Source organism: Coffea eugenioides, chromosome 6, assembly GCF_003713205.1.
Source record: "Coffea eugenioides isolate CCC68of chromosome 6, Ceug_1.0, whole genome shotgun sequence".
NCBI classification, from domain to species: domain Eukaryota; kingdom Viridiplantae; phylum Streptophyta; class Magnoliopsida; order Gentianales; family Rubiaceae; genus Coffea; species Coffea eugenioides.
In genome coordinates, this window is record NC_040040.1 from 16,723,860 (window position 1) to 16,743,196 (window position 19,337).

Below are 19,337 nucleotides of genomic sequence, written 5' to 3' on the forward strand. Positions count from 1 at the left end.
TCACGGAAAATAATGTAATTTTCCGACGAAAATCGCAATCCAAACAAGGCCTAAATATCCTTACCCCACTTGCAACTATACTAGTAGTAGTATCCCACAGCCATATTTTTCTACTCTTCTCCTCTTCACTTCACTTGTTTTTTGTTTGCAGTCTTCTCTACCTTTGCCTCCCTTCTCTGCCTCACAGCTTCTTTCCCTTGCCTGAACTTCTTAACCTCAAATGGTGAGGATTATTAACCTCATCAAATCTCAATCCAGTTCTTGAATCATTCCTCACTTTTGATTGTTTTTTGATCTGGGCTTTTACTATTTCTCTGTCAGATCAAAGCCTTTTCATTTTCTTATCACTTGAACAATTTCTTGTTGCTTCTTTACTTTGTTTACTTTTGCACATAGGAAAACCCATCTCGATTTTGGTTTTCTTTGATTGGAATTGTGATAAAGATGTGCTGAAAAGAGGGTTTTGGTTGAAGATGCAAATGGTGGCTGTTTCCGTTTCTTATGAGGTCTGCTTCAGTTGGTATGTTTCATTCTGTATGAAAGGTTGTGCAATGGATTTATTGGAAAGATTTGATCTTTTTCAGTTTGTTTGGGTGGTCTGTTTTGAACTTCAAAGATTCCATTTTGATTGTTTTCAAGCATGTTTAAGTAAAGCAGTCTTAAGTTCTTTTGTTGTATGGTTGCTATGCAGACTTTGTTTTTCTCAGTATATGGTTTCAGTCATAGGATAATCTGCTTTTTGTCTTGGATGTTATTGTTTTATTGGATTGATTATGTAGTGATTTTCTTGAAACTGCCATTGGCTTGTTTTCTTTAGGCTCTGAAGTTTCGGTTTTACAGCTTTGCTTATTAGTTAGGCGCTATTTTATAACATCCGAATACACATGATGCTTTTACACTAATTAGTCAAAGTTCCAACCTTTATGTGTTTCCTGGGCATGAGAGCAAATATGGATTTGTATGCTTGCCAGGAAACAGAGCTTTTTGGGTTTTCTTATAGTCGTTTGCTTATTGGTGAATCTGAGGAGATATCCGTTTCCAAGATTTATTTTTGGTTCGTTTTCTAGTGTGTGGTTATATTTGTTGAGTTATTGTGATTGATCCTTCTCAGTATTTATAGTTTCAATAGAAAGTCGTGAAATTTGTTGAGTTGTTTGAAGTTATCTGATTTTCTTTTTCCGGGCAGGTTCTACTGCAGAGATAATTAATTTTTGCCCAAGTTTTTTTTTGCTTTCTCTGAAAAATGGGTAGAGGGAGAGGAAAGGGTAAGAAACAATTGAGTATTGCTGCTCGTGAAGATGCCGGAAGTGGTGACGAGGAGAAATTACCGGTGAGGAGAAGGGGAAGGCCACAGAAACCACTGAAGGATGACATTGAGGAAGATGAAGATGTTGAGAAGATAGAAGAAGAAGAAGAAGAAGACAGTGAAAGTGCAAAGAGCTCTGTTTTAAATAAAGATAGTAAGAATCAACCCGCTGTTGAGAATGGCCGGAAGAGGAAAAGGGCTTCGCAAGTCAAGGAAAACTTAGATTCTATCAAAGAGGAAAATGGTGTGGGAAACAAGACTAACACTAATGAAGCAGTGAAGTCTGTTGGATTCAGACAGAACGGCAGCAGAAGAAAGAACAAGCCTCGTCGGGCTGCTGAAGTTGGTGTGGAGTGCAGATGAATTTTGTGCTCATTATTGGAGAGCACAAAATTTGGCTTTCCATTTTATTTTGCCATTTGTCGTATTTTGTTGTGTTTGATAGTCTCAACTGAAAATTTTATTATCAATCAATATTCTGTGATGATATCAAGAAGCCTTTGGTTTTACCAATTACCAGATCATCATGTCAGATATGTTGTCTAATATTTTCCTTTTGCACTTGAAGTCTGAAGCAAGCTGAATCCAACGTAGGTGTAAGTTCTTCTGCGATGGCATTTTGTTTTGGCATGGTTTAAGTAGCTTCTTTTGGTTTAGCATCCCTTGTATAATCTTCTTGAAGCCTGCTCATTGCTTTGCTCGACACGTTTGTGTACAGCAATGAAGCACGTATGAAAAAATTCCAGGTGGTTGGCTATTAAAAAAAAAAGAAGGAAGATTATTGCCATAGGTTCAGGTGCAAACGACTGTACGAGTGCAGAGATTCTCCTGCCTGGAGATATCAGGTAAAGTACAAGAAGATCTTTGCTCTTTCTGGCCAATATTTCTGTTTCAAGATTGACTAAACTGCAGAAGAACTTGGGAGATTTGCCCCAGTGGAGATTTCAGGTAACATACAAGTGTTCTTCTTGTTTGTTACTTCAGATAACTTAATTGCAAGGCTCACTTTAGTTGTTTGATTTAGAAACCTTGAGGTTCTTTGGCTTTTTTGGTATATGAATTTTTGACCTTTCATGATGTCAGTGACACAGTCTGTACAGTCACCGATGCTTGCTTGTGATATAGGAAAAGAAATTATTTTGAAGCTTGGTCTTCCTACAGTGCAAATTGTTCAATCATATAGTTTGTGCTAGGACATTTTGCATGAAATGAGATGGTACAAAATAAAGGCTTGGGGAAAATGGATGAAGTTCTATTTGCATCTTCTCTCTGGATTTTTTTGGCTGCATTGATGTTTTTGGCTAATATTGTACAGGTACTAAGTTCTACACATGAAACATTGTGAAAAGATTGGTTTTCTCTCATTGAACAATTTGAATCTGTTTTCACGTATGCAGACATGTCTAGATAGCTGCACATGCGTGCGGAACCATTGTGCCTCGTATTCTTTTCTTGCTGCAGTTTGTTGCAGCAAATGAAGGATATTAAGGTACTTCACTGCTTTGCAAAAGTTTGCAGATGGATTTATTAGTTATTAGCGGGATGATAATCAGTATTCTGATCTATTGAGGAATCATTTCTTGCATCTGTTTCAACCACAAATCTGTTGCATGAGGAATTGGCATGCTAGAGTTTCTATTACAAACCTGCATAATTGGTTAAGGTGAAAGGAAGATTTCGGGATACATGGTTCAGTTACTCAGCTATTGGCAACAAAACTAAGCACAAGCAGACTAATTTCTCATGAATTGTACTTGTAATTCTTATCGAATGGAGTTGATTGTCAAGTCCCCATGGTCAAATTTCATTTCATCTGAGTGCCTTCCAATCTATAGGCATTTAACTTTCCCTCCTGTTTAATTTTCAAGTGCAGATCATCTTGCAAAAATTGAGCCTAAATGTTCAACCTATTCTGACAATCCTATCAATAAAGTTGCTGGGATATGAATTGATGGGAGGGGTCAAAAGGCGGAGTTCTGTTTTCGTTTGTTTTGGTTTAGTGAGCAGTTGGGCCTTCCGAATGACCAGAACGTCAAAAGGCCTCATTGTCTTTTGTACTTTTTTGGGGATTAGCATCAATCATTGGGGGCCTTTAACTCTTTTACTTAACAATTTCACCAAAGGAACTTGACTATGATACCCACCCATTATTGTCTTTTTCCTTTTTCTTTATTTTTTTTTTGAAAAAATAAATCCCTGGAGACTTCGTTTGGGCATCTGCTAGTTAGCAAAATTCAGAAAAGAAGAAATTTGCACCTAAAAAAATAATAATAATAAGCAATGCTAAATAGACATTGGTGGTTGCCAAGTTGGAATGCATAAGCAAGTTGGTCCGGTCCCTTGTAAGTTTTCAAGGATTAGGTGACCAGAAGAAGGGGTTCTTGGCAACCATAATCTTTGGTAAATAAGGAAATGTATTAAGAGTGTGGAAGTAGGATTGTGGACCAGAGAAAAGTAAAACACTAAATTTAGACTTGTGGCTAGCCAGGGCAGGCATCTGGAAGTTGGTTTTTCCTGCAAAACAGATAACTGCAGTAAGAAATTGGAAACAATAATTATTTTGATGACTACATTGTCTAAATTAAAAAAGGTCGAATCCTTTCTTCCCCAAAAAGAGAAGTCTATGTTTGATAGAAAATAAATCCAATACTTTTGTTGAATTATTGATCACAAAGTTCGTTTTTTTTTTGGTTTTTTATGGAGAAGACAATCCTATGTAATTTAAAAAGGAAGTGTAGACGAAGGAATGGACATTTTAAAATTGAAAGGGGGCAAAGTGATTAAGGAATGAAGTTTACAAAATTGAGGGGACAGGGGGCGAATAAGATACAAAATTGAAAATATTCTTTAATATCAAGCCTATTGTGCAATTTTCAAAACTTTAGGGAGGAGTGGGCAATTGCCTACCTATCCTCATGTGTGCATACCTCCGCCTATATTCAAAGTGCTGACAATATGATTAACATTGGTTTTGAAATTTAAGCTCTTTTTACACAATTTATGAGTTAAAAAAAAATTTGTGATTAGTTTACCCAAGTCATTTAGAGTCCACAAAAAGGTGCTGAAAAATTGACCAAACAAGGAATCACAAAATAAAAAGAAAAAGAAAAAGAAAAAGAAAAAACGCACGCGGTTTTATGCACGGAATTCAATTATTCACCGTGTTGCAACCTAGATTTTGGTTGAGGGGGTCAACATTTCCCGACGCCTGTGTAGTAATTTTTGCTCCTTCCGTTCCGTTGTTACTACTCCCTCCGTCCCACTTTGATAGTCCTGTATTCCTTTTTTATCTGTTCCAAATTATAGTCCACTTTTCAATTGAAGAATGTAGTTATATTTTAATTTTTCTAAAATACCCTTATTCAATGTAAGTAGTTGTTACTATGAACTTACTCGATTTAATGAGAGTTATATTTTAAGAGTATTTTATATGAAATACAAAAAAAAAAATTAAATTAAATTAAATTATGCATAGGAACGTGTATTATTCGTGTGTAATACCAATTTGTTACTAATTGTGCTATCTAAGGCATCCACGTGATGGATTGATCAATGCAAGACAATAAAGATTTTTTACATAAAAAGATATCAATTTTGAAGCCGTTGTTGCAGAAAAAAAGTGTGAACAAATTCTTTAATTAAAAATACAATGTGTATTGAATTACAGTACAACTCTTATTAGACAAATTACACCGAGAAACATGCAAGACACATAATTACACTGAGTGAAAATCATAGTTATGAGACACATAATTAATACAAGTCCAAGTACAGTAACTGGAGACTCGACTTTTGACGGAAAAAAAAAAAATTTGATCGTACACCAAGACACATAATTAATATAAGTACCAACTTGGCTCGACTTTATCGTACTAAAATGGCGAATGTTTGATAGTATCACATTCCAGCAGTGAATAAATCTTGCTCGTCAAATTGATCCTAACTGCACAAGTGAAATCAATTAGGATCAGTTTTAAGTACTATATAAGGCTTAATGAGTCAAATAAATGTTCCTAAAATCGAGACGCTAAACAAAATGAAATTAGTCAGAGGTACTCGGTTGAATATAAGGGTGTGGTTGAATATAAGCATGGTGTGGTTGAATATAAGGGTCCATATATACGTTGAAGAAGAGTAAATGAAGTCATCATGGGTTGAACGATAAACTGAAGTAAAATTCAAGAAAGAAACTATAATTGTTTAAGGATAAATTAAAGTAAAATTCCAGAATGAAACTAGAAGCGTTGACAAGAGAGACATACCTGATCAACAATGCTCAGTTACAATGAAACATTACGGACACTAATGGTGGGTATATGGGAGACTTTGTCAAAATCCTGTCCCTGATCTTCATGACCATTTGCTGCTTGGATCCTATCTGTGAATTCCTTTGGCATCCGCACAATGTTCAACTCTTTCAGAGTTTTAACGAATCTCAATCCATTCGGAACCATCTCCAGCTTTGTGCACTCTTCAATCCTCAAGACCGAAAGGTTGGGCATGGCTCCTTCATCAACATTCCACTTCTCTAAGTTCTGTAGATCTTCAAAACGAAGGAATCTAAGTTGGCCAAAACCCATTGCCTTGCACCTCATTTCTTTGCCGAGAAAAGATCTATATTTCAAGTGAAGTGACCGTAGATTAGGAAGCCTTTCCAACGTCTCCATGGGATCTTCCTCTATCTCGAGACTGGATAGCTCTAATTTAAGAAGGCTTGCAAACATGTACCGGGCTTCGTACTGTGGAAAATTGGCCATGGGACAATTTACCTCCAAGCCTTGAAGATTGCGACTAGAGAAACACTGACCAACAACATCCGACACTTTCTTCTTGATTGAGGCGGCAGTGGCTGCTGAATCTTTGTAAGAGTAAATACATAGGGATCTGCAGCCCACGTGGTCTGAGTTTGACATTAATCTTTGGATTTCCGTGGGAAAGCCCTCATCAAGGTCATCTAACTGCACCATGGCTGATAGTACTCGAAGGTTCCTCAACGTGGATATGTCTTGAGATGAGCAAGTCGGAGGACAGAAGTTTTCTAGGATCTCAAGCTTGTCCAATCCCTTGAGTCGCAATTTCCCGCAGCACAAATCCGGCAGAAGATACAAGTGCCTAAGTTGTCTCATCTTCCACAGCACATTGGGTATTCTAAATAGAGTGGCAACTCGTAAATCAAGTGTCTGCAAGTTTTGTAGGTTGCCCAAGGACGATGGCAAACAGAGGAAAATTGAACGTCTCAAACTCAAGTATCGCAGGTGGATCAGCTCCCCAACAGCTTTTGGGAGCCTCAAGTGATCTGCTACTTGGAGAAATTCACTTTTAAGTGTGCGATCTTCAGAGAACGCAGGACGGATCCCTTCAATGGCCAACACTCTGAGCATTTTGAAATGATTGAATTGAGACTTCATTTTCTTAGGAAGACGCCCTTCATAACCATCATTACCTGAGACCAACAAGGCGAGTGACCTCAGGTGCCTAGTATTTCTCTTCTCAGCTGGAGGGACATATTTCCTTACATCCTCCTTAGAAAAATGGACGGCTAGACGGTAAGCTTGTGAGTGATCATTATTGCCATGCTCATTGAGAATTCCATCGTGATAATAGCTTATGGATAACAAGAAATTCTCCTCTTTGGCCTTTACCAAACTGAGGTCTCTCATTAAGTCATGAAGGCGACACGATGCAAATGATCTTCCAATGGAGGACAGCATCACATCATCATCATCAGGGGCTTTACCTTGAACCATGCACCGTGTTACTAATTCTCCCAGGTATCTTTCTGCTACATCCATCATTGATTCTTCACCAATCTGATCTTTTGTTGATATTATACCCTCTGCAATCCATAACTGGTACAATTTCTCTGTGCCTATGTCAGAATCTTCTTCATATCTACTCAGGTAAAGGAAGCAAGGCTTCAATTTGTAGGGCAAGTCATTGTAGCTTAAAGCTAATATCTTGTGCAGATTTCCTTCTTCTTTGATCAAGTTGTTTCCTCTTCCAAGATGAGCTTTAATGTTTCTATTGACAGTCGCCCACTCATTCAGGTCCTTCTTGGTGGCAAGAGTTCCGCTGAGTACTATCACAGCCAATGGAAGACCCCCACATGCTTTCACCATTTCCTTCCCTAAGTTTTCCAATTTTTTTAAATCTTCATGCTCTGTCAAAGAGAGATGATGAGTTCTGTTGGTCTTATTACTTAGTGTCGAGTTGCTCAATGTATAAAATTGAATTAACAATTTAACATTTCTGTTTAGCATCATGAATATATGTGTGTGCGCCTGCGCGTGTATATATATATAAGAAACTCTGAGAAAAATTGAAACTATTCCATTGAGAAACAAAAAATAAGAAACTTTGAGAAAAATTTAGCCAATTCCATTGAGGAAGGATCATCTGTTGTTGTTTTTGTTTTGTCAATAAAATTTGGAGCAGAAGACATGTAAAGGGATGTTTATACTTTCGGGTGAAACAGAGGATTTGCCTGTGTTTCGGGAATTTCTCTCTCCGTGAACGTTGAATGGTTAAATCAATAAAAGTTGTGAGCTTAACAAAAAAGGGGCAAAAAGAAAAAAAGAGTATAGCCCCAAAAGAGGGGAAAATACTCCCACACTTTCTAGTCCAATTAATTATATAACTGCTCATCAAGCACTCACAAAAAGGCGTGGTCCACTTTGCGAGACCCGGTCTCTACACCGCTGTTCATAAAAAACCAAAAAAAAATTAAAATTTTACTTTGTACTCTAATAATTCTTGTTTGACTCAAATGCAATCTTCTTTTTGGGAGAAATCAGTAAATAAATCCTTCTCTTGCCTCTTTTCATTATTTTTTTTTAATGATTTCTTTTCTTGAATTACGCGGTGTACCAATAAGGATAGCCACTAAAACAAACCCTCAAAATCTACAAGTTTATCAAGTAAGGCCCAATTTAGCAAACTAATTAAAAAAAATAAAGAGTGTTTTAAGAAATCATGTACCTCCATGAAACCAAACAAATAAAGCTTTCCTCTGAAGCAGCTGCCAACTTTCGTCCTCACTTAAAAAGCGCGGTTGGTGGTGAAAACCATTGGGATCAATATGCAAAGCCACATCTTTATTGCGAGAGGTAACTAAGATCTTGCTTCCGTCGTTTCTAATTGGAAATGCTTGCTTTATACATTCCCATGGTTCTGTGGCCCAAATGTCGTCAAGAACCACAAGACATTTCTTATTTTGCAGGATTTGAAAAAGTTGTCTGACCAGCTCCTCATCCCTCCACTTCACTATTTCTTCTCTCTTTTCTGGGATTAGGCTTAGCAAGATCCGTTGCAATATGTCTTCCTTTTGCCAAGTTTGTGATACATATACCCAAGCAATGCCATCAAAGCAGCGCCTCACTTTAGGGTGATTGTATACCTTTTGGGCAAGAGTTGTCTTTCCCAACCCCCCCATCCCACAGATGGAGACAACTCTAAAGCGTTGATCAATCTCATGATCATGATCATGATCGCCTCCCCTCAACAGATGCTTTACCAGCATCTCAACATCATCCTCCAATCCAACAAAGTCATCCTCGACAACATGGGAATATGTCCGCCTCAATTGTTGATGCGATGAACTTGCGCCATCCTGTCTTTCCATCACAGCTGCGATCCCATATTCCTGAAAACTTTTGGTAAGATCAGAGATTTTCGTTTTCAGAGTCTGAATACCCGTTCCTGTGGTGTGCCTAGCATAGCACTCATTCAGGATACCAACGCATCTCTTTGCGGTGCCTCTAATGCCTTTCCCCCTTCGGGACGCGACTTTGAAAGCATATCTTTCAATCAAGTCATCGGCCTCATAAGCTAGATCTCTAGCTTGTGAAATCCACACCTTGACCCTTTCCTCCTCATGCTGCCTGGCATCTGCATCTTTTAAGAACGATTGCATCCGCTTTAGCTCTAACTGAAGTTGCTCCACTTGGTCGCTCACCCCTTGTAAGAACCTCGTTTCTTCAATCAACAGGTTGCCCATTGTTTCCACAGCAAAACTGACAGCCGCCTCAGCCATCTTGGCTAAACAAAATGATGCGAGATTTTTTCTTTCTATTTATATCCGTCTTCAGAAACTGCATAAAAGAGAAGGATAGAAGGGAGGGAACGAGTGTTAGTTAGGTAATCCGGAGGCCGGACGACAACCTGATCAGTCTAAATTGCCGTGTTATCGAGAACTCAGGGTGGACTTGGAGTCAACTCGGACTTGGGTGAGTCGACTCCGAAAAATATTTAAAATAAAGAAAAGAAAACAAAAAAATCAGTGAATGAGCCAACCTTTCTTCTTCTTTTTTTTTTTTTGCTTGTCACAATTTCGTACTCCTACCTTACACTGACCTTTCCGGTGAACGAGTCAATTAGGAGTGAAAAATCTCCAATTTTTTTCTAGAAAATTGCAACAAAGATTAGGAAGCAAAAAATCAACACCTAATCGATATAAAACAACAAAGAAGCAAATTCAATGGCTTGAAACTCACCAAAGTCAGAGGAGGAGATGGGCGTTTTCACCAAAATCATCCCACTTCGAACATTCTGGATTGTTTTTCTTTTTTGGGTAAGCCTGTAATCTATAGGAGGTCAATTGCGATTTGAGAAGGTATATCCTGGTTTAATTAGAGAGGGAAGGGGAAGGGGAAAGGAGAAGGAAAAGAGAGTGAAGACTAGAGGAAGGAACGTCCCGACAAGGATCGTCAAGAAGCAGTTTTCCAAAGAAAAGTGTGTACTTTTTCAAGTCTATCTCTAATGGTACGTATATACTTATATTTAACATTGTCCTTATTAAGCGCTGGATCCCTTTATGGTCTGTCTTGTCAGTGGAAAGGCAACTGGTCTGCAGACTCTTTATATAATATATGAAAAAAAAAAAACAATCCGCCAAATGCATCTCTCACACGGGATGTTTCTCATTATATACGTGTCATGCTGACTCAGTACGGCCGCATAATTAAAATCCCTCGTCACACTGGCAGACGTCAGCAACTGCAAATTTTTAGTGCGGAGGAGGTCAGTCGCAGCCGTGCTGACTGAGCACAGCAAAGCATGTTGGAAAACAATCCCTCGCACTAAGTTGAGTTGGCAACTGGTTTCGGACTTATATCGCTTTAGTTTGTTTTTTTTTTTGTCAGCAACGATACATTTGTATAACCTACTCTATCCTAATCTAAGGGGAGGGGGAGTCTAAGGAGACTGTTGTAGGGGCTAGTGGGTATATAGACCCAACTAGACCAAGGGAGTACTATGATACAATCCTTAGATTTTTTTCGCTACTGGTGAAATTTGAACCCTCACCAACAGCCCAAGGAGGGACTTAAATCCCTCCCTAGTGGCCACTGAGCCATTGGCCCAGTGGTTTTATATCGCTTTAGTTGGTAACTGTTCTTCTGTGTCTTGTACATTGGTAGGGATACACCAGTGTAATTTAAATTCCTGCTGTATAAAAAATAATAATAATAATAAAGATCCTCTGTTATTGGTGAAGGGCCATTGTATTCTCTTATTGGCAGACAGTCATTTAAACCACTTGTTTAGCAGTTAGGTCTATGATTGGTGTTATTCGATAAAAGAAAATTTGATTTTTTATTCAGCAGGTCAACATCCATTTACCGTCCAAAATTTTTTTTGGTAATTGAATATTGGCAATTGGAGTTTTCTAATATATATTAGTTAAGTATATGTAATATGTAATTAATAATATAGAAGTTATTAATGTGTTAATATGTCACTAACTAACATCATATACATTTGTCCATTAGCATAAATTATAACTTATAAATTATTTAATTAAAATATCAAATTTGGTAATTCGATCGGTAATCAGAAATCAAATTTCAATATCCATTTCCAAACTTACCAAATTTTAAAATTGAATTTCTGAATTCAGTTTTATGGATATTGACTTCCGAACTAAATTGGATCAAAGTGTGAACATTCCGGTCTTCAGCACCTTGTACTTTTGGCGTATGCTATCTAGTACAAATGAAAATTATGAAGAAACTCCTGCAGTTGAAGTATTTCAATAAACAGTAATGGAAAGCTTGTATAAGGTTATATACAAGAATTGTAGGAAAGGGAAATCTACACAAGAAATTAAAGTCTTAATGTTCATTGATTTCACAATCAACAGATTATGATGGTTCATGTTCCAAAATTATTCTAGAGAAATGATATACCCGTATTTTCGGTTAAAATTTTCTTCTCTTTTTTTTTTCTCATTTTCCTTTGTTTCTTTGGGAACACACACTTCAATTTTCTTATGCCATGTTTCCACCATGTGGCGAGGAGTTTGTGTTAGTCGCAGCCGTGCTGACGACGCACGACTCGTCAGCACGGCGCCTTGCGTCGTCAGCACGGCTGCGACTGACCTCCTCCTCACTGAAAATTTTGCTCAGTGGTTGGCCGGGAGGAGGGATTTTAATTAGGCAGCCATGCTGAGTCAGCATGTCACGTGTAAAATAAGAAACATCCCTTGTCAGATGTCCATTTGGTAGATTATTTTTTTTTTTACATATATTTTAAGGAATTAGCCCCCTTTATGGGAAGGCAACCGGAGCCCTTTATAGTCTGTCTTTTCACATTATTGGTCTGTAGACGTTCATATTTCTTTGGGATGATTTCAGAAGCCTCCCATGACAATTTCACTGAGCTCTCGTGATGTTTAAAAAATTATACATACCTTTCTTATCATTTAAAATGATAATTTTACCTTTAAATATTTTAATAAAATTCTTTTATTTGATATGTTTATATTTAGAATGAATGTTAAAATTATTTTTTTCATTCTTTTTCCTTCTTATTTCTTTTTTTAAAATTTTTTACTAATAAAACTGTAGAACTACCACTATTGCCTCTAGATTCTTATTATAACCAAATGTCTAACTAGTGATTTTTTTTAACGAGTTAATTTGATATGTAATCCAATGTTTTTGCTGATCTTTGTTTTCTATTTTTTGGTATTAAAATTAACAATAAATCAAAAAGAAATGGGTCAAAAGTACTATTAAATTATGATAATCCCACTGCCTCAAAAATTTATAAACTGTAAGGGAATTATTTCAACATTTTCTTTTCTATCTTATAAATCTAAATCTATAATAAAATACTATAAAAAAATATCATATCATAGTAATAAAATTATTATTATAGTTATTTATCAAATAGTAGATATCAACATGAAAAATTTGGCACATTTTCCTTATAATTATACCAAATAATCTTATAATTGTATGAAAAAATAAATTAAAACTCATTCTAAAAGGGCATTTTTGGGTATTCATTTAAAAAATTGTTCAAGTCAATATTATTTTTAGGTTTTGTTACTAAAACTATCAAATCAACGGAGGTAAGTGTAATTTTTTAAATCTTAGAGGAGTGCAGTAAATTTGTCAAAAACCTCAGGAGAGATTTCTAAAATTATCCGTATTTCTTTTGACAACAGGAATTTCTTTTCTTCTTCTCCATTTTTTTTTTTTTGATGAAACGATAAGAGTTTTTATTCATTTTAATCAAAGTATATACAAGTTGGACCAAGTCCATTGTTACATTTGTAGTGCAACATTACATTAAGGAGAAGAATGGATTCTGTCCTCATCCCTAACAATGCTTAGCACATAGCTGCTAAGATTTGAGCATAAATCCATACTATTGGTGTTGTCTAAACAAAAAGAGTACAATTGAAACAAACTAGTTAGACTCAAAGTATCTTTCCATGGGGCAATTTCTAATGACAGTTTATTTTCGCAAAAACAAAGTACCTGTAATTTTTTTTTTTTTTCTGATATTTGTTACTGGAGACGAAGGAAATAAGCCAAATTGATGGAAAAGCAGGACACCAAGTTACCTCTTATGCTGTTAATGACAGTTTCAAGTTCCATCTATTTCTGAAAGGCCTTTAAGAAGATGGAATCATCCAACCCGGCCTGTAAAGGCATTTAAGCAGAATTTCTAATCAATTCAGCCAACTGAGAATTAATTAATCTTCAAAAGATAATACATGCTTACCAAAACAAACACTTACGCAGAAAGGCAAACTGGATTCGTAACTTGAAGAAGCACTCAAGAAATTCTCTTCTTTTCAAGTTTAAATATAAATATATATATATTTCGTTGCGTAAAATATTTAATTGCCATAGGCTATCATGATCGTAGTATTGCTTGCACAATTTCAGAATTGTTCTCCAGTCGCTTGCTGCGAGTTTGTGAAGACGTTGAAATGCATGCTATCTTTTCACAAAATTCCTTCCCTAAGGGCTACAATTGTTCTGTATTATATGCATTCTATCTAACCTGTTGCTTTTATGTTTGTTAATGCAAGGCTAGATGCCTTCTATGATAGCAACAAGAGTTCTTCAGAGTTGGTTGTATTTTCATCAAAACAGTTAAGGGCATTTACTGATGACTCGGATCATCGCTTGCCTTGCGTATTTTTCAATGATTTACTTTGATAGGCCTTATATAGTATTCTGTTTGATTTTATTTTCTGTGTTTTATAGGAAGAAGCAAGGTTCCTGAAGGATGAAAACTGCTGCTTCTCTTTCTAATTTCGTGAATGTGATCGGTACATGTTGTGAAGAAAATGCGAAGGGCACTACCTAGTATTTATTGCCTTTGGCTTTAATTATTTTGGTTGTCTAAATTAAAAAGGGTCGAATCTTTTCTTCCCCAAAAAGACAAGTCTATGTTTGATAGAAAATAAATCCAATACCTTTGTCGGGTTATTGATCACAAAATAAAAAAAAATAAAAAAAAAAGGCACGCGGTTTTATGCACGGAATTCAATTATTCAAGGTGTTTGCAACCTAGACTTTGATTGAAGGGGTTAACATTTCCTGACGCCTATGTGGTAATTTTTGTTCCTTCCGTTCCGTTGTTATATGCTTTCTTGGGAATTGGAGGTGGTGTTTCTGATTATGCAATACTAGCTTTTTTTGAATTTGGAAAAAAGAAAAAATGCTCCCAAAAAAATACTTTTTAAAAAAAAAAAAAAATTTCTCTCACACACCTCTCCACAATCTTCCTCCCAAGAGCTAGAAACAGGATTCAAACCTTGAATCTGACAGCGACGAAAACTCTAAGAGCTCTCTCCTTATACATGCGATATTAGATTGACTAAAATTTTAAAGTCTCATTAGTTATATATATATATTTTTTAAAAAAAAATTATGTTATATATCATGGTTGTTTTGTATATATAACATTATACTTACTCAAATTTTAAATTTTACCAATAATTGAAATATTATTCATGAAGTATAATAGCAAAAAGGTTATTACGTGTTTTATATGGTTAGTTAAAAAGTACGAATATGTTTCAGGGATTAACTTTTTATACACTGCCAGTGTAGTGATTTTTTTATACTAAAAACTTCGGATATATACCATGCGTGCATGATTTAGATATCAAATTTGAATTCTTGTTATGCGACAAATGTATATCAGAGTATTTTATATGAAATACAAAAAAAAATTAAATTATGCATAGGAACGTGTATTATTCGTGTGTAATACCAATTTGTTACGAATTGTGCTATCTAAGGCATCCACGTGATGGATTGATCAATGCAAGACAATAAAGATTTTTTACATAAAAAGGTATCAATTTTGAAGCCGTTGTTGTAGAAACAAAATGTGAAAAAAATTCTTTAATTAAAAATACAACAATAATGTGTATTGAATTACAGTACAACTCTTATTAGACAAATTACACCGAGAAACATGCAAACGATAAGCTGAGTGAAAATCATAGTTATGAGACACATAATTAATACAAGTCCAAGTATAGTAACTGGAGACTCGACATTTTTTTTCTTTTTTTCTTTTTTTTTGAAAAAGAGTGATTCCTTACTCGCTTAATGACTTGGAATGTTAACCTGCACCAACTTGGCTCGACTTTATCGTACTATCAAATGGCAAATGTTTGGTGGTATCACATTCCAAGTTTCCAACAGGGAATAAATCTTGCCCGTCAAATTGGATCCTAACTGCACAAGTGAAATCAATTAGGATCAGTTTTAAGTACCATATAAGGCTTAATGAGTCAAATAAATGTTCCTGAAATCGAGATGCTAAACAAAAAGAAATTAATCAGAGGTACTTGATATGCAACTTGTGACTTTGCCAGCATCGTGTGGTTGAATATAAGGTCCATATATACGTTGAAGAAGAGTAAATTAAGTCATCATGGGTTGAACGATAAACTGAAGTAAAATTCAAGAAAGAAACTATAATTGTTTAAGGATAAATTAAAGTAAAATTCCAGAACGAAACCAGAAATGTTGACAAGAGAGACATACCTGATCAACAATGCTCAGTAACGATGAAACATTACGGACATTAATAGAGGGTATATGGGAGACTTTGTCAAAATCCTGTCCCTGATCTTCATGACCATTTGCTGCTTGGATCCTATCTGTGAATTTCTTTGGCATCCGCACAATGTTCAACTCTTTCAGAGTTGTAACGAATTTCAATCCACTGGGAACCATCTCCAGATTTAGGCAATATACAATCGTCAAGACCGAAAGGTTGGGCATGGCTCCTTCATCAACATTCCACTTCTCTAAGTTCGGTAGACGCTCAAAACGAAGAAATCTAAGTTGGCCAAAACCCGTTGCCTTGCACCTCATCTCTTTGCCGAGAAAAGATCTATATTGCAAGTGAAGTGATCGTAGATTAGGAAGCCTTTCCAGTGTCTCCATGGGATCTTCCTCTATGTCGAGCCAGGATAGCATCCACGTAATTGGCCGGAAGATACAAGTGCCTAAGCTGTCTCATCTTCCAAAGAACATTAGGTATTCTACACACTCCAGCCCGTAAATCAAGTGTCTGCAAGTTTTGTAAGTTGCCCAAGGATGATGGCAAACAGAGGAAAATTGAACGTCTCAAACTCAAGTATCGCAGGTGGATCAGCTCCCCAATAGCTTTTGGGAGCCTCAAGTGATCTGCTACTCGGAGAAATTCACTTTTAAGTGTGCGATCTCCAGACAACGCAGGACAGAGCCCTTCAATGGCCAACACTCTGAGCATTTTGAACCGATTGAATTGAGACTTCATTTTCTTAGGAAGACGCCCTTCATAACCATCATTACCTGAGACCAACAAGGCGAGTGACCTCAGGTGCCTAGTATGTCTCTTCTCAGCTGGAGGGACATATTTCCTTACATCCTCCTTAGAAAAATGGACGGCTAGACGGTAAACTTGTGAGTGATCATTATTGCCATACTCATTGAGAATTCCATCATGATAATAGCTTTTGGATAACAAGAAATTCTCCTCTTTGGCCTTGACCAAACTGAGGTCTCTCATTAAGTCATGAAGGCGACACGATGCAAATGATCTTCCAGCGGAGGACAGCATCACATCATCATCATCAGGGGCTTTACCTTGAACCATGCACCGTGTTACTAATTCTCCCAGGTATCTTTCTGCTACATCCATCATTGATTCTTCACCAATCTGATCTTTTGTTGATATTATACCCTCTGCAATCCATAACTGGTACAATTTCTCTGTGCCTATGTCAGAGTCTTCTTCATATCTACTCAGGTAAAGGAAGCAAGGCTTCAATTTGTAGGGCAAGTCATTGTAGCTTAAAGCTAATATCTTGTGCAGATTTCCTTCTTCTTTGATCAAGTTGTTCCCTCTTCCAAGATGAGCTTTAATGTTTCTATTGACAGTCGCCCACTCATTCAGGTCCTTCTTGGTGGCAAGAGTTCCGCTGAGTACTATCACAGCCAATGGAAGACCCCCACATGCTTTCACCATTTCCTTCCCCAAGTTTTCCAATTTTTTTAAATCTTCATGTTCTGTCAAAGAGAGATGATGAGTAGTTCTGTTAGTCTTATTACTTAAAAGACAGAAGTGTCGAGTTGCTCAATGTATGTGCAGTACATTGAATTAACAATTTAACATTTCTGTTTAGCATCATGAATATATGTGTGTGCGCGTGCACGTATATATATATAAGAAACTCTGAGAAAAATTGAAACTATTCCATTGAGAAACAAAAAATAAGAAACTTAGAGAAAAATTTAGCCAATTCCATTGAGGAAGGATCATCTGTTGTTGTTTTTGTTTTGTCAATAAAATTTGGGGCAGAAGACATGTAAAGGGATGTTTATACTTTCGGGTGAAACAGAGGATTTGCCTGTGTTTCGGGAATTTCTCTCTCCGTGTACGTTGTGTGGTTAAATCAATAAAAGTTGTGAGCTTAACAAAAAAGGGGCAAAAAGAAAAAAAGAGTATAGCCCCAAAAGAGGGGAAAATACTCCCACACTTTCTAGTCCAATTAATCATATAACTGCTCATCAAGCACTCACAAAAAGGCGTGGTCCACTTTGCGAGACCCGGTCTCTACACCGCTGTTCATAAAAAACCAAAAAAAAAAAAAATTTTACTTTATACTCTAATAATTCTTGTTTGACTCAAATGCAATCTTCTTTTTGGGAGAAATCAGTAAAATATTCGTCTTTCCTTCTCTTGCCTCTTTTCATTATTTTTTTTTAATGATTTCTTTTCTTCAATTACACGGTGTACCAATAAGGATAGCCACAACAAACAAACCCTCAAAATCCACAAGTTTATCATCCCTTGATCAAGTAGGGCCCAATTTAGCAAACTAATAAAAAAAATAAAGAGTGTTTTAAGAAATCAAGTACCTCCATGAAACCTGCCCCGTAAAGCTTTCCTCTGAAGCAGCTGCCAACTTTCGTCCTCACTTAAAAAGCGCGGTTGGTGGTGAAAACCATTGGGATCAATATGCAAAGCCACATCTTTATTGCGAGAGGTAACTAAGATCTTGCTTCCGTCGTTTCTAATTGGAAATGCTTGCTTTATACATTCCCATGGTTCTGTGGCCCAAATGTCGTCAAGAACCACAAGACATTTCTTATTTTGCAGGATTTGAAAAAGTTGTCTGACCAGCTCCTCATCCCTCCACTTCACTATTTCTTCTCTCTTTTCTGGGATTAGGCTTAGCAAGATCCGTTGCAATATGTCTTCCTTTTGCCAAGTTTGTGATACATATACCCAAGCAATGCCATCAAAGCAGCGCCTCACTTTAGGGTGATTGTATACCTTTTGGGCAAGAGTTGTCTTTCCCAACCCCCCCATCCCACAGATGGAGACAACTCTAAAGCGTTGATCAATCTCATGATCATGATCATGATCGCCTCCCCTCAACAGATGCTTTACCAGCATCTCAACATCATCCTCCAATCCAACAAAGTCATCCTCGACAACATGGGAATATGTCCGCCTCAATTGTTGATGCGATGAACTACTTGCGCCGTCCTGTCTTGCGATCCCATATTCCTGAAAACTTTTGGTAAGATCAGAGATTTTCGTTTTCAGAGTCTGAATACCCGTTCCTGTGGTGTGCCTAGCATAGCACTCATTCAGGATACCAACACATCTCTTTGCGGTGCCTCGGATACGGGGCAGGAGCGGTCCCCAGACGACCGCTCCTGAACGGTCTCCTCACAATAAAAAACGTGAGGAGACAAATGAGCCAAGTCAGCAAGGCTGAAGCAGGGCACAAAAACGGCACCGTTCCAAATAAAAAAATGTTGACTTCCAAACGTGAGCAAACGGAGCAAACGGAAGAGAAGTAGATTTTGAAATTCAAGTTGAAATTTTGAATTAGCCGCAGAAAACAAAACTGAGGGAAGAGTCTTGGCGTGCTTCTGAAGGAGCTCTACTCTGACAGTCTGACCGACCGCTCATTGAAGGTAGAAAGCTGAAGTTCGAGTGGAATTCGACTTACTAGCTCTTTTTAGTGAAGTGAGTGTAGTCTACATTGATGAAAATAGCAATTGACAGAAAAGTGAGTGGAAAGGCAGGCGGCAAGGAAGAAGCAAACAGAGATGAAGCCAAAGTTTGGAGGGAAAACTGAATAGCAGAAGCAGCTGTGGTTTTCAACTGGGTATAAGAGTATTGTATCTATTTTGAATGCGCACAAGGCAGGCGGTAAGGTAGAAGCAAACAGAGGAAGGACAAAATCTCACGAAGCCAGATTTTGTCC

General features: G+C 37.0%; 2 protein-coding genes across 4 annotated transcripts; one reads left to right on the forward strand and one right to left on the reverse strand.

Moving 5' to 3' along the window:
* Positions 1-84: 84 nt before the first annotated feature.
* Positions 85-1,819, forward strand: LOC113772858 (mitotic apparatus protein p62-like). Of its 2 annotated transcripts, none has more exons than XM_027317348.1 (2): positions 85-520; positions 1,187-1,819. In XM_027317348.1, exon 2 carries the CDS (start codon positions 1,244-1,246, stop codon positions 1,667-1,669), a length of 426 nt encoding a protein of 141 aa, XP_027173149.1. In that variant the 5' UTR covers positions 85-520; positions 1,187-1,243; the 3' UTR covers positions 1,670-1,819. The 2 variants fall into 2 exon arrangements, with proteins under 2 accessions (XP_027173149.1, XP_027173150.1); XM_027317349.1 differs by having other exon boundaries at positions 85-506.
* Positions 1,820-5,002: 3,183 nt separating this feature from the next.
* LOC113773143 (probable disease resistance RPP8-like protein 2) lies at positions 5,003-18,472 on the reverse strand. 2 transcript variants are annotated; one of them, XM_027317692.1, is made up of 3 exons: positions 17,974-18,472; positions 5,569-7,466; positions 5,003-5,249 (listed from the first exon to the last, which is right to left on the reverse strand). In XM_027317692.1, the coding sequence occupies exons 1-2, from the start codon at positions 18,425-18,427 to the stop codon at positions 5,587-5,589; spliced, it is 2,334 nt and encodes a 777-aa protein (XP_027173493.1). In that variant the 5' UTR covers positions 18,428-18,472; the 3' UTR covers positions 5,003-5,249; positions 5,569-5,586. The 2 variants fall into 2 exon arrangements, with proteins under 2 accessions (XP_027173493.1, XP_027173494.1); XM_027317693.1 differs by lacking the exon at positions 17,974-18,472 and adding an exon at positions 8,285-8,783.
* Between the last annotated feature and the right edge of the window lie 865 nt (positions 18,473-19,337).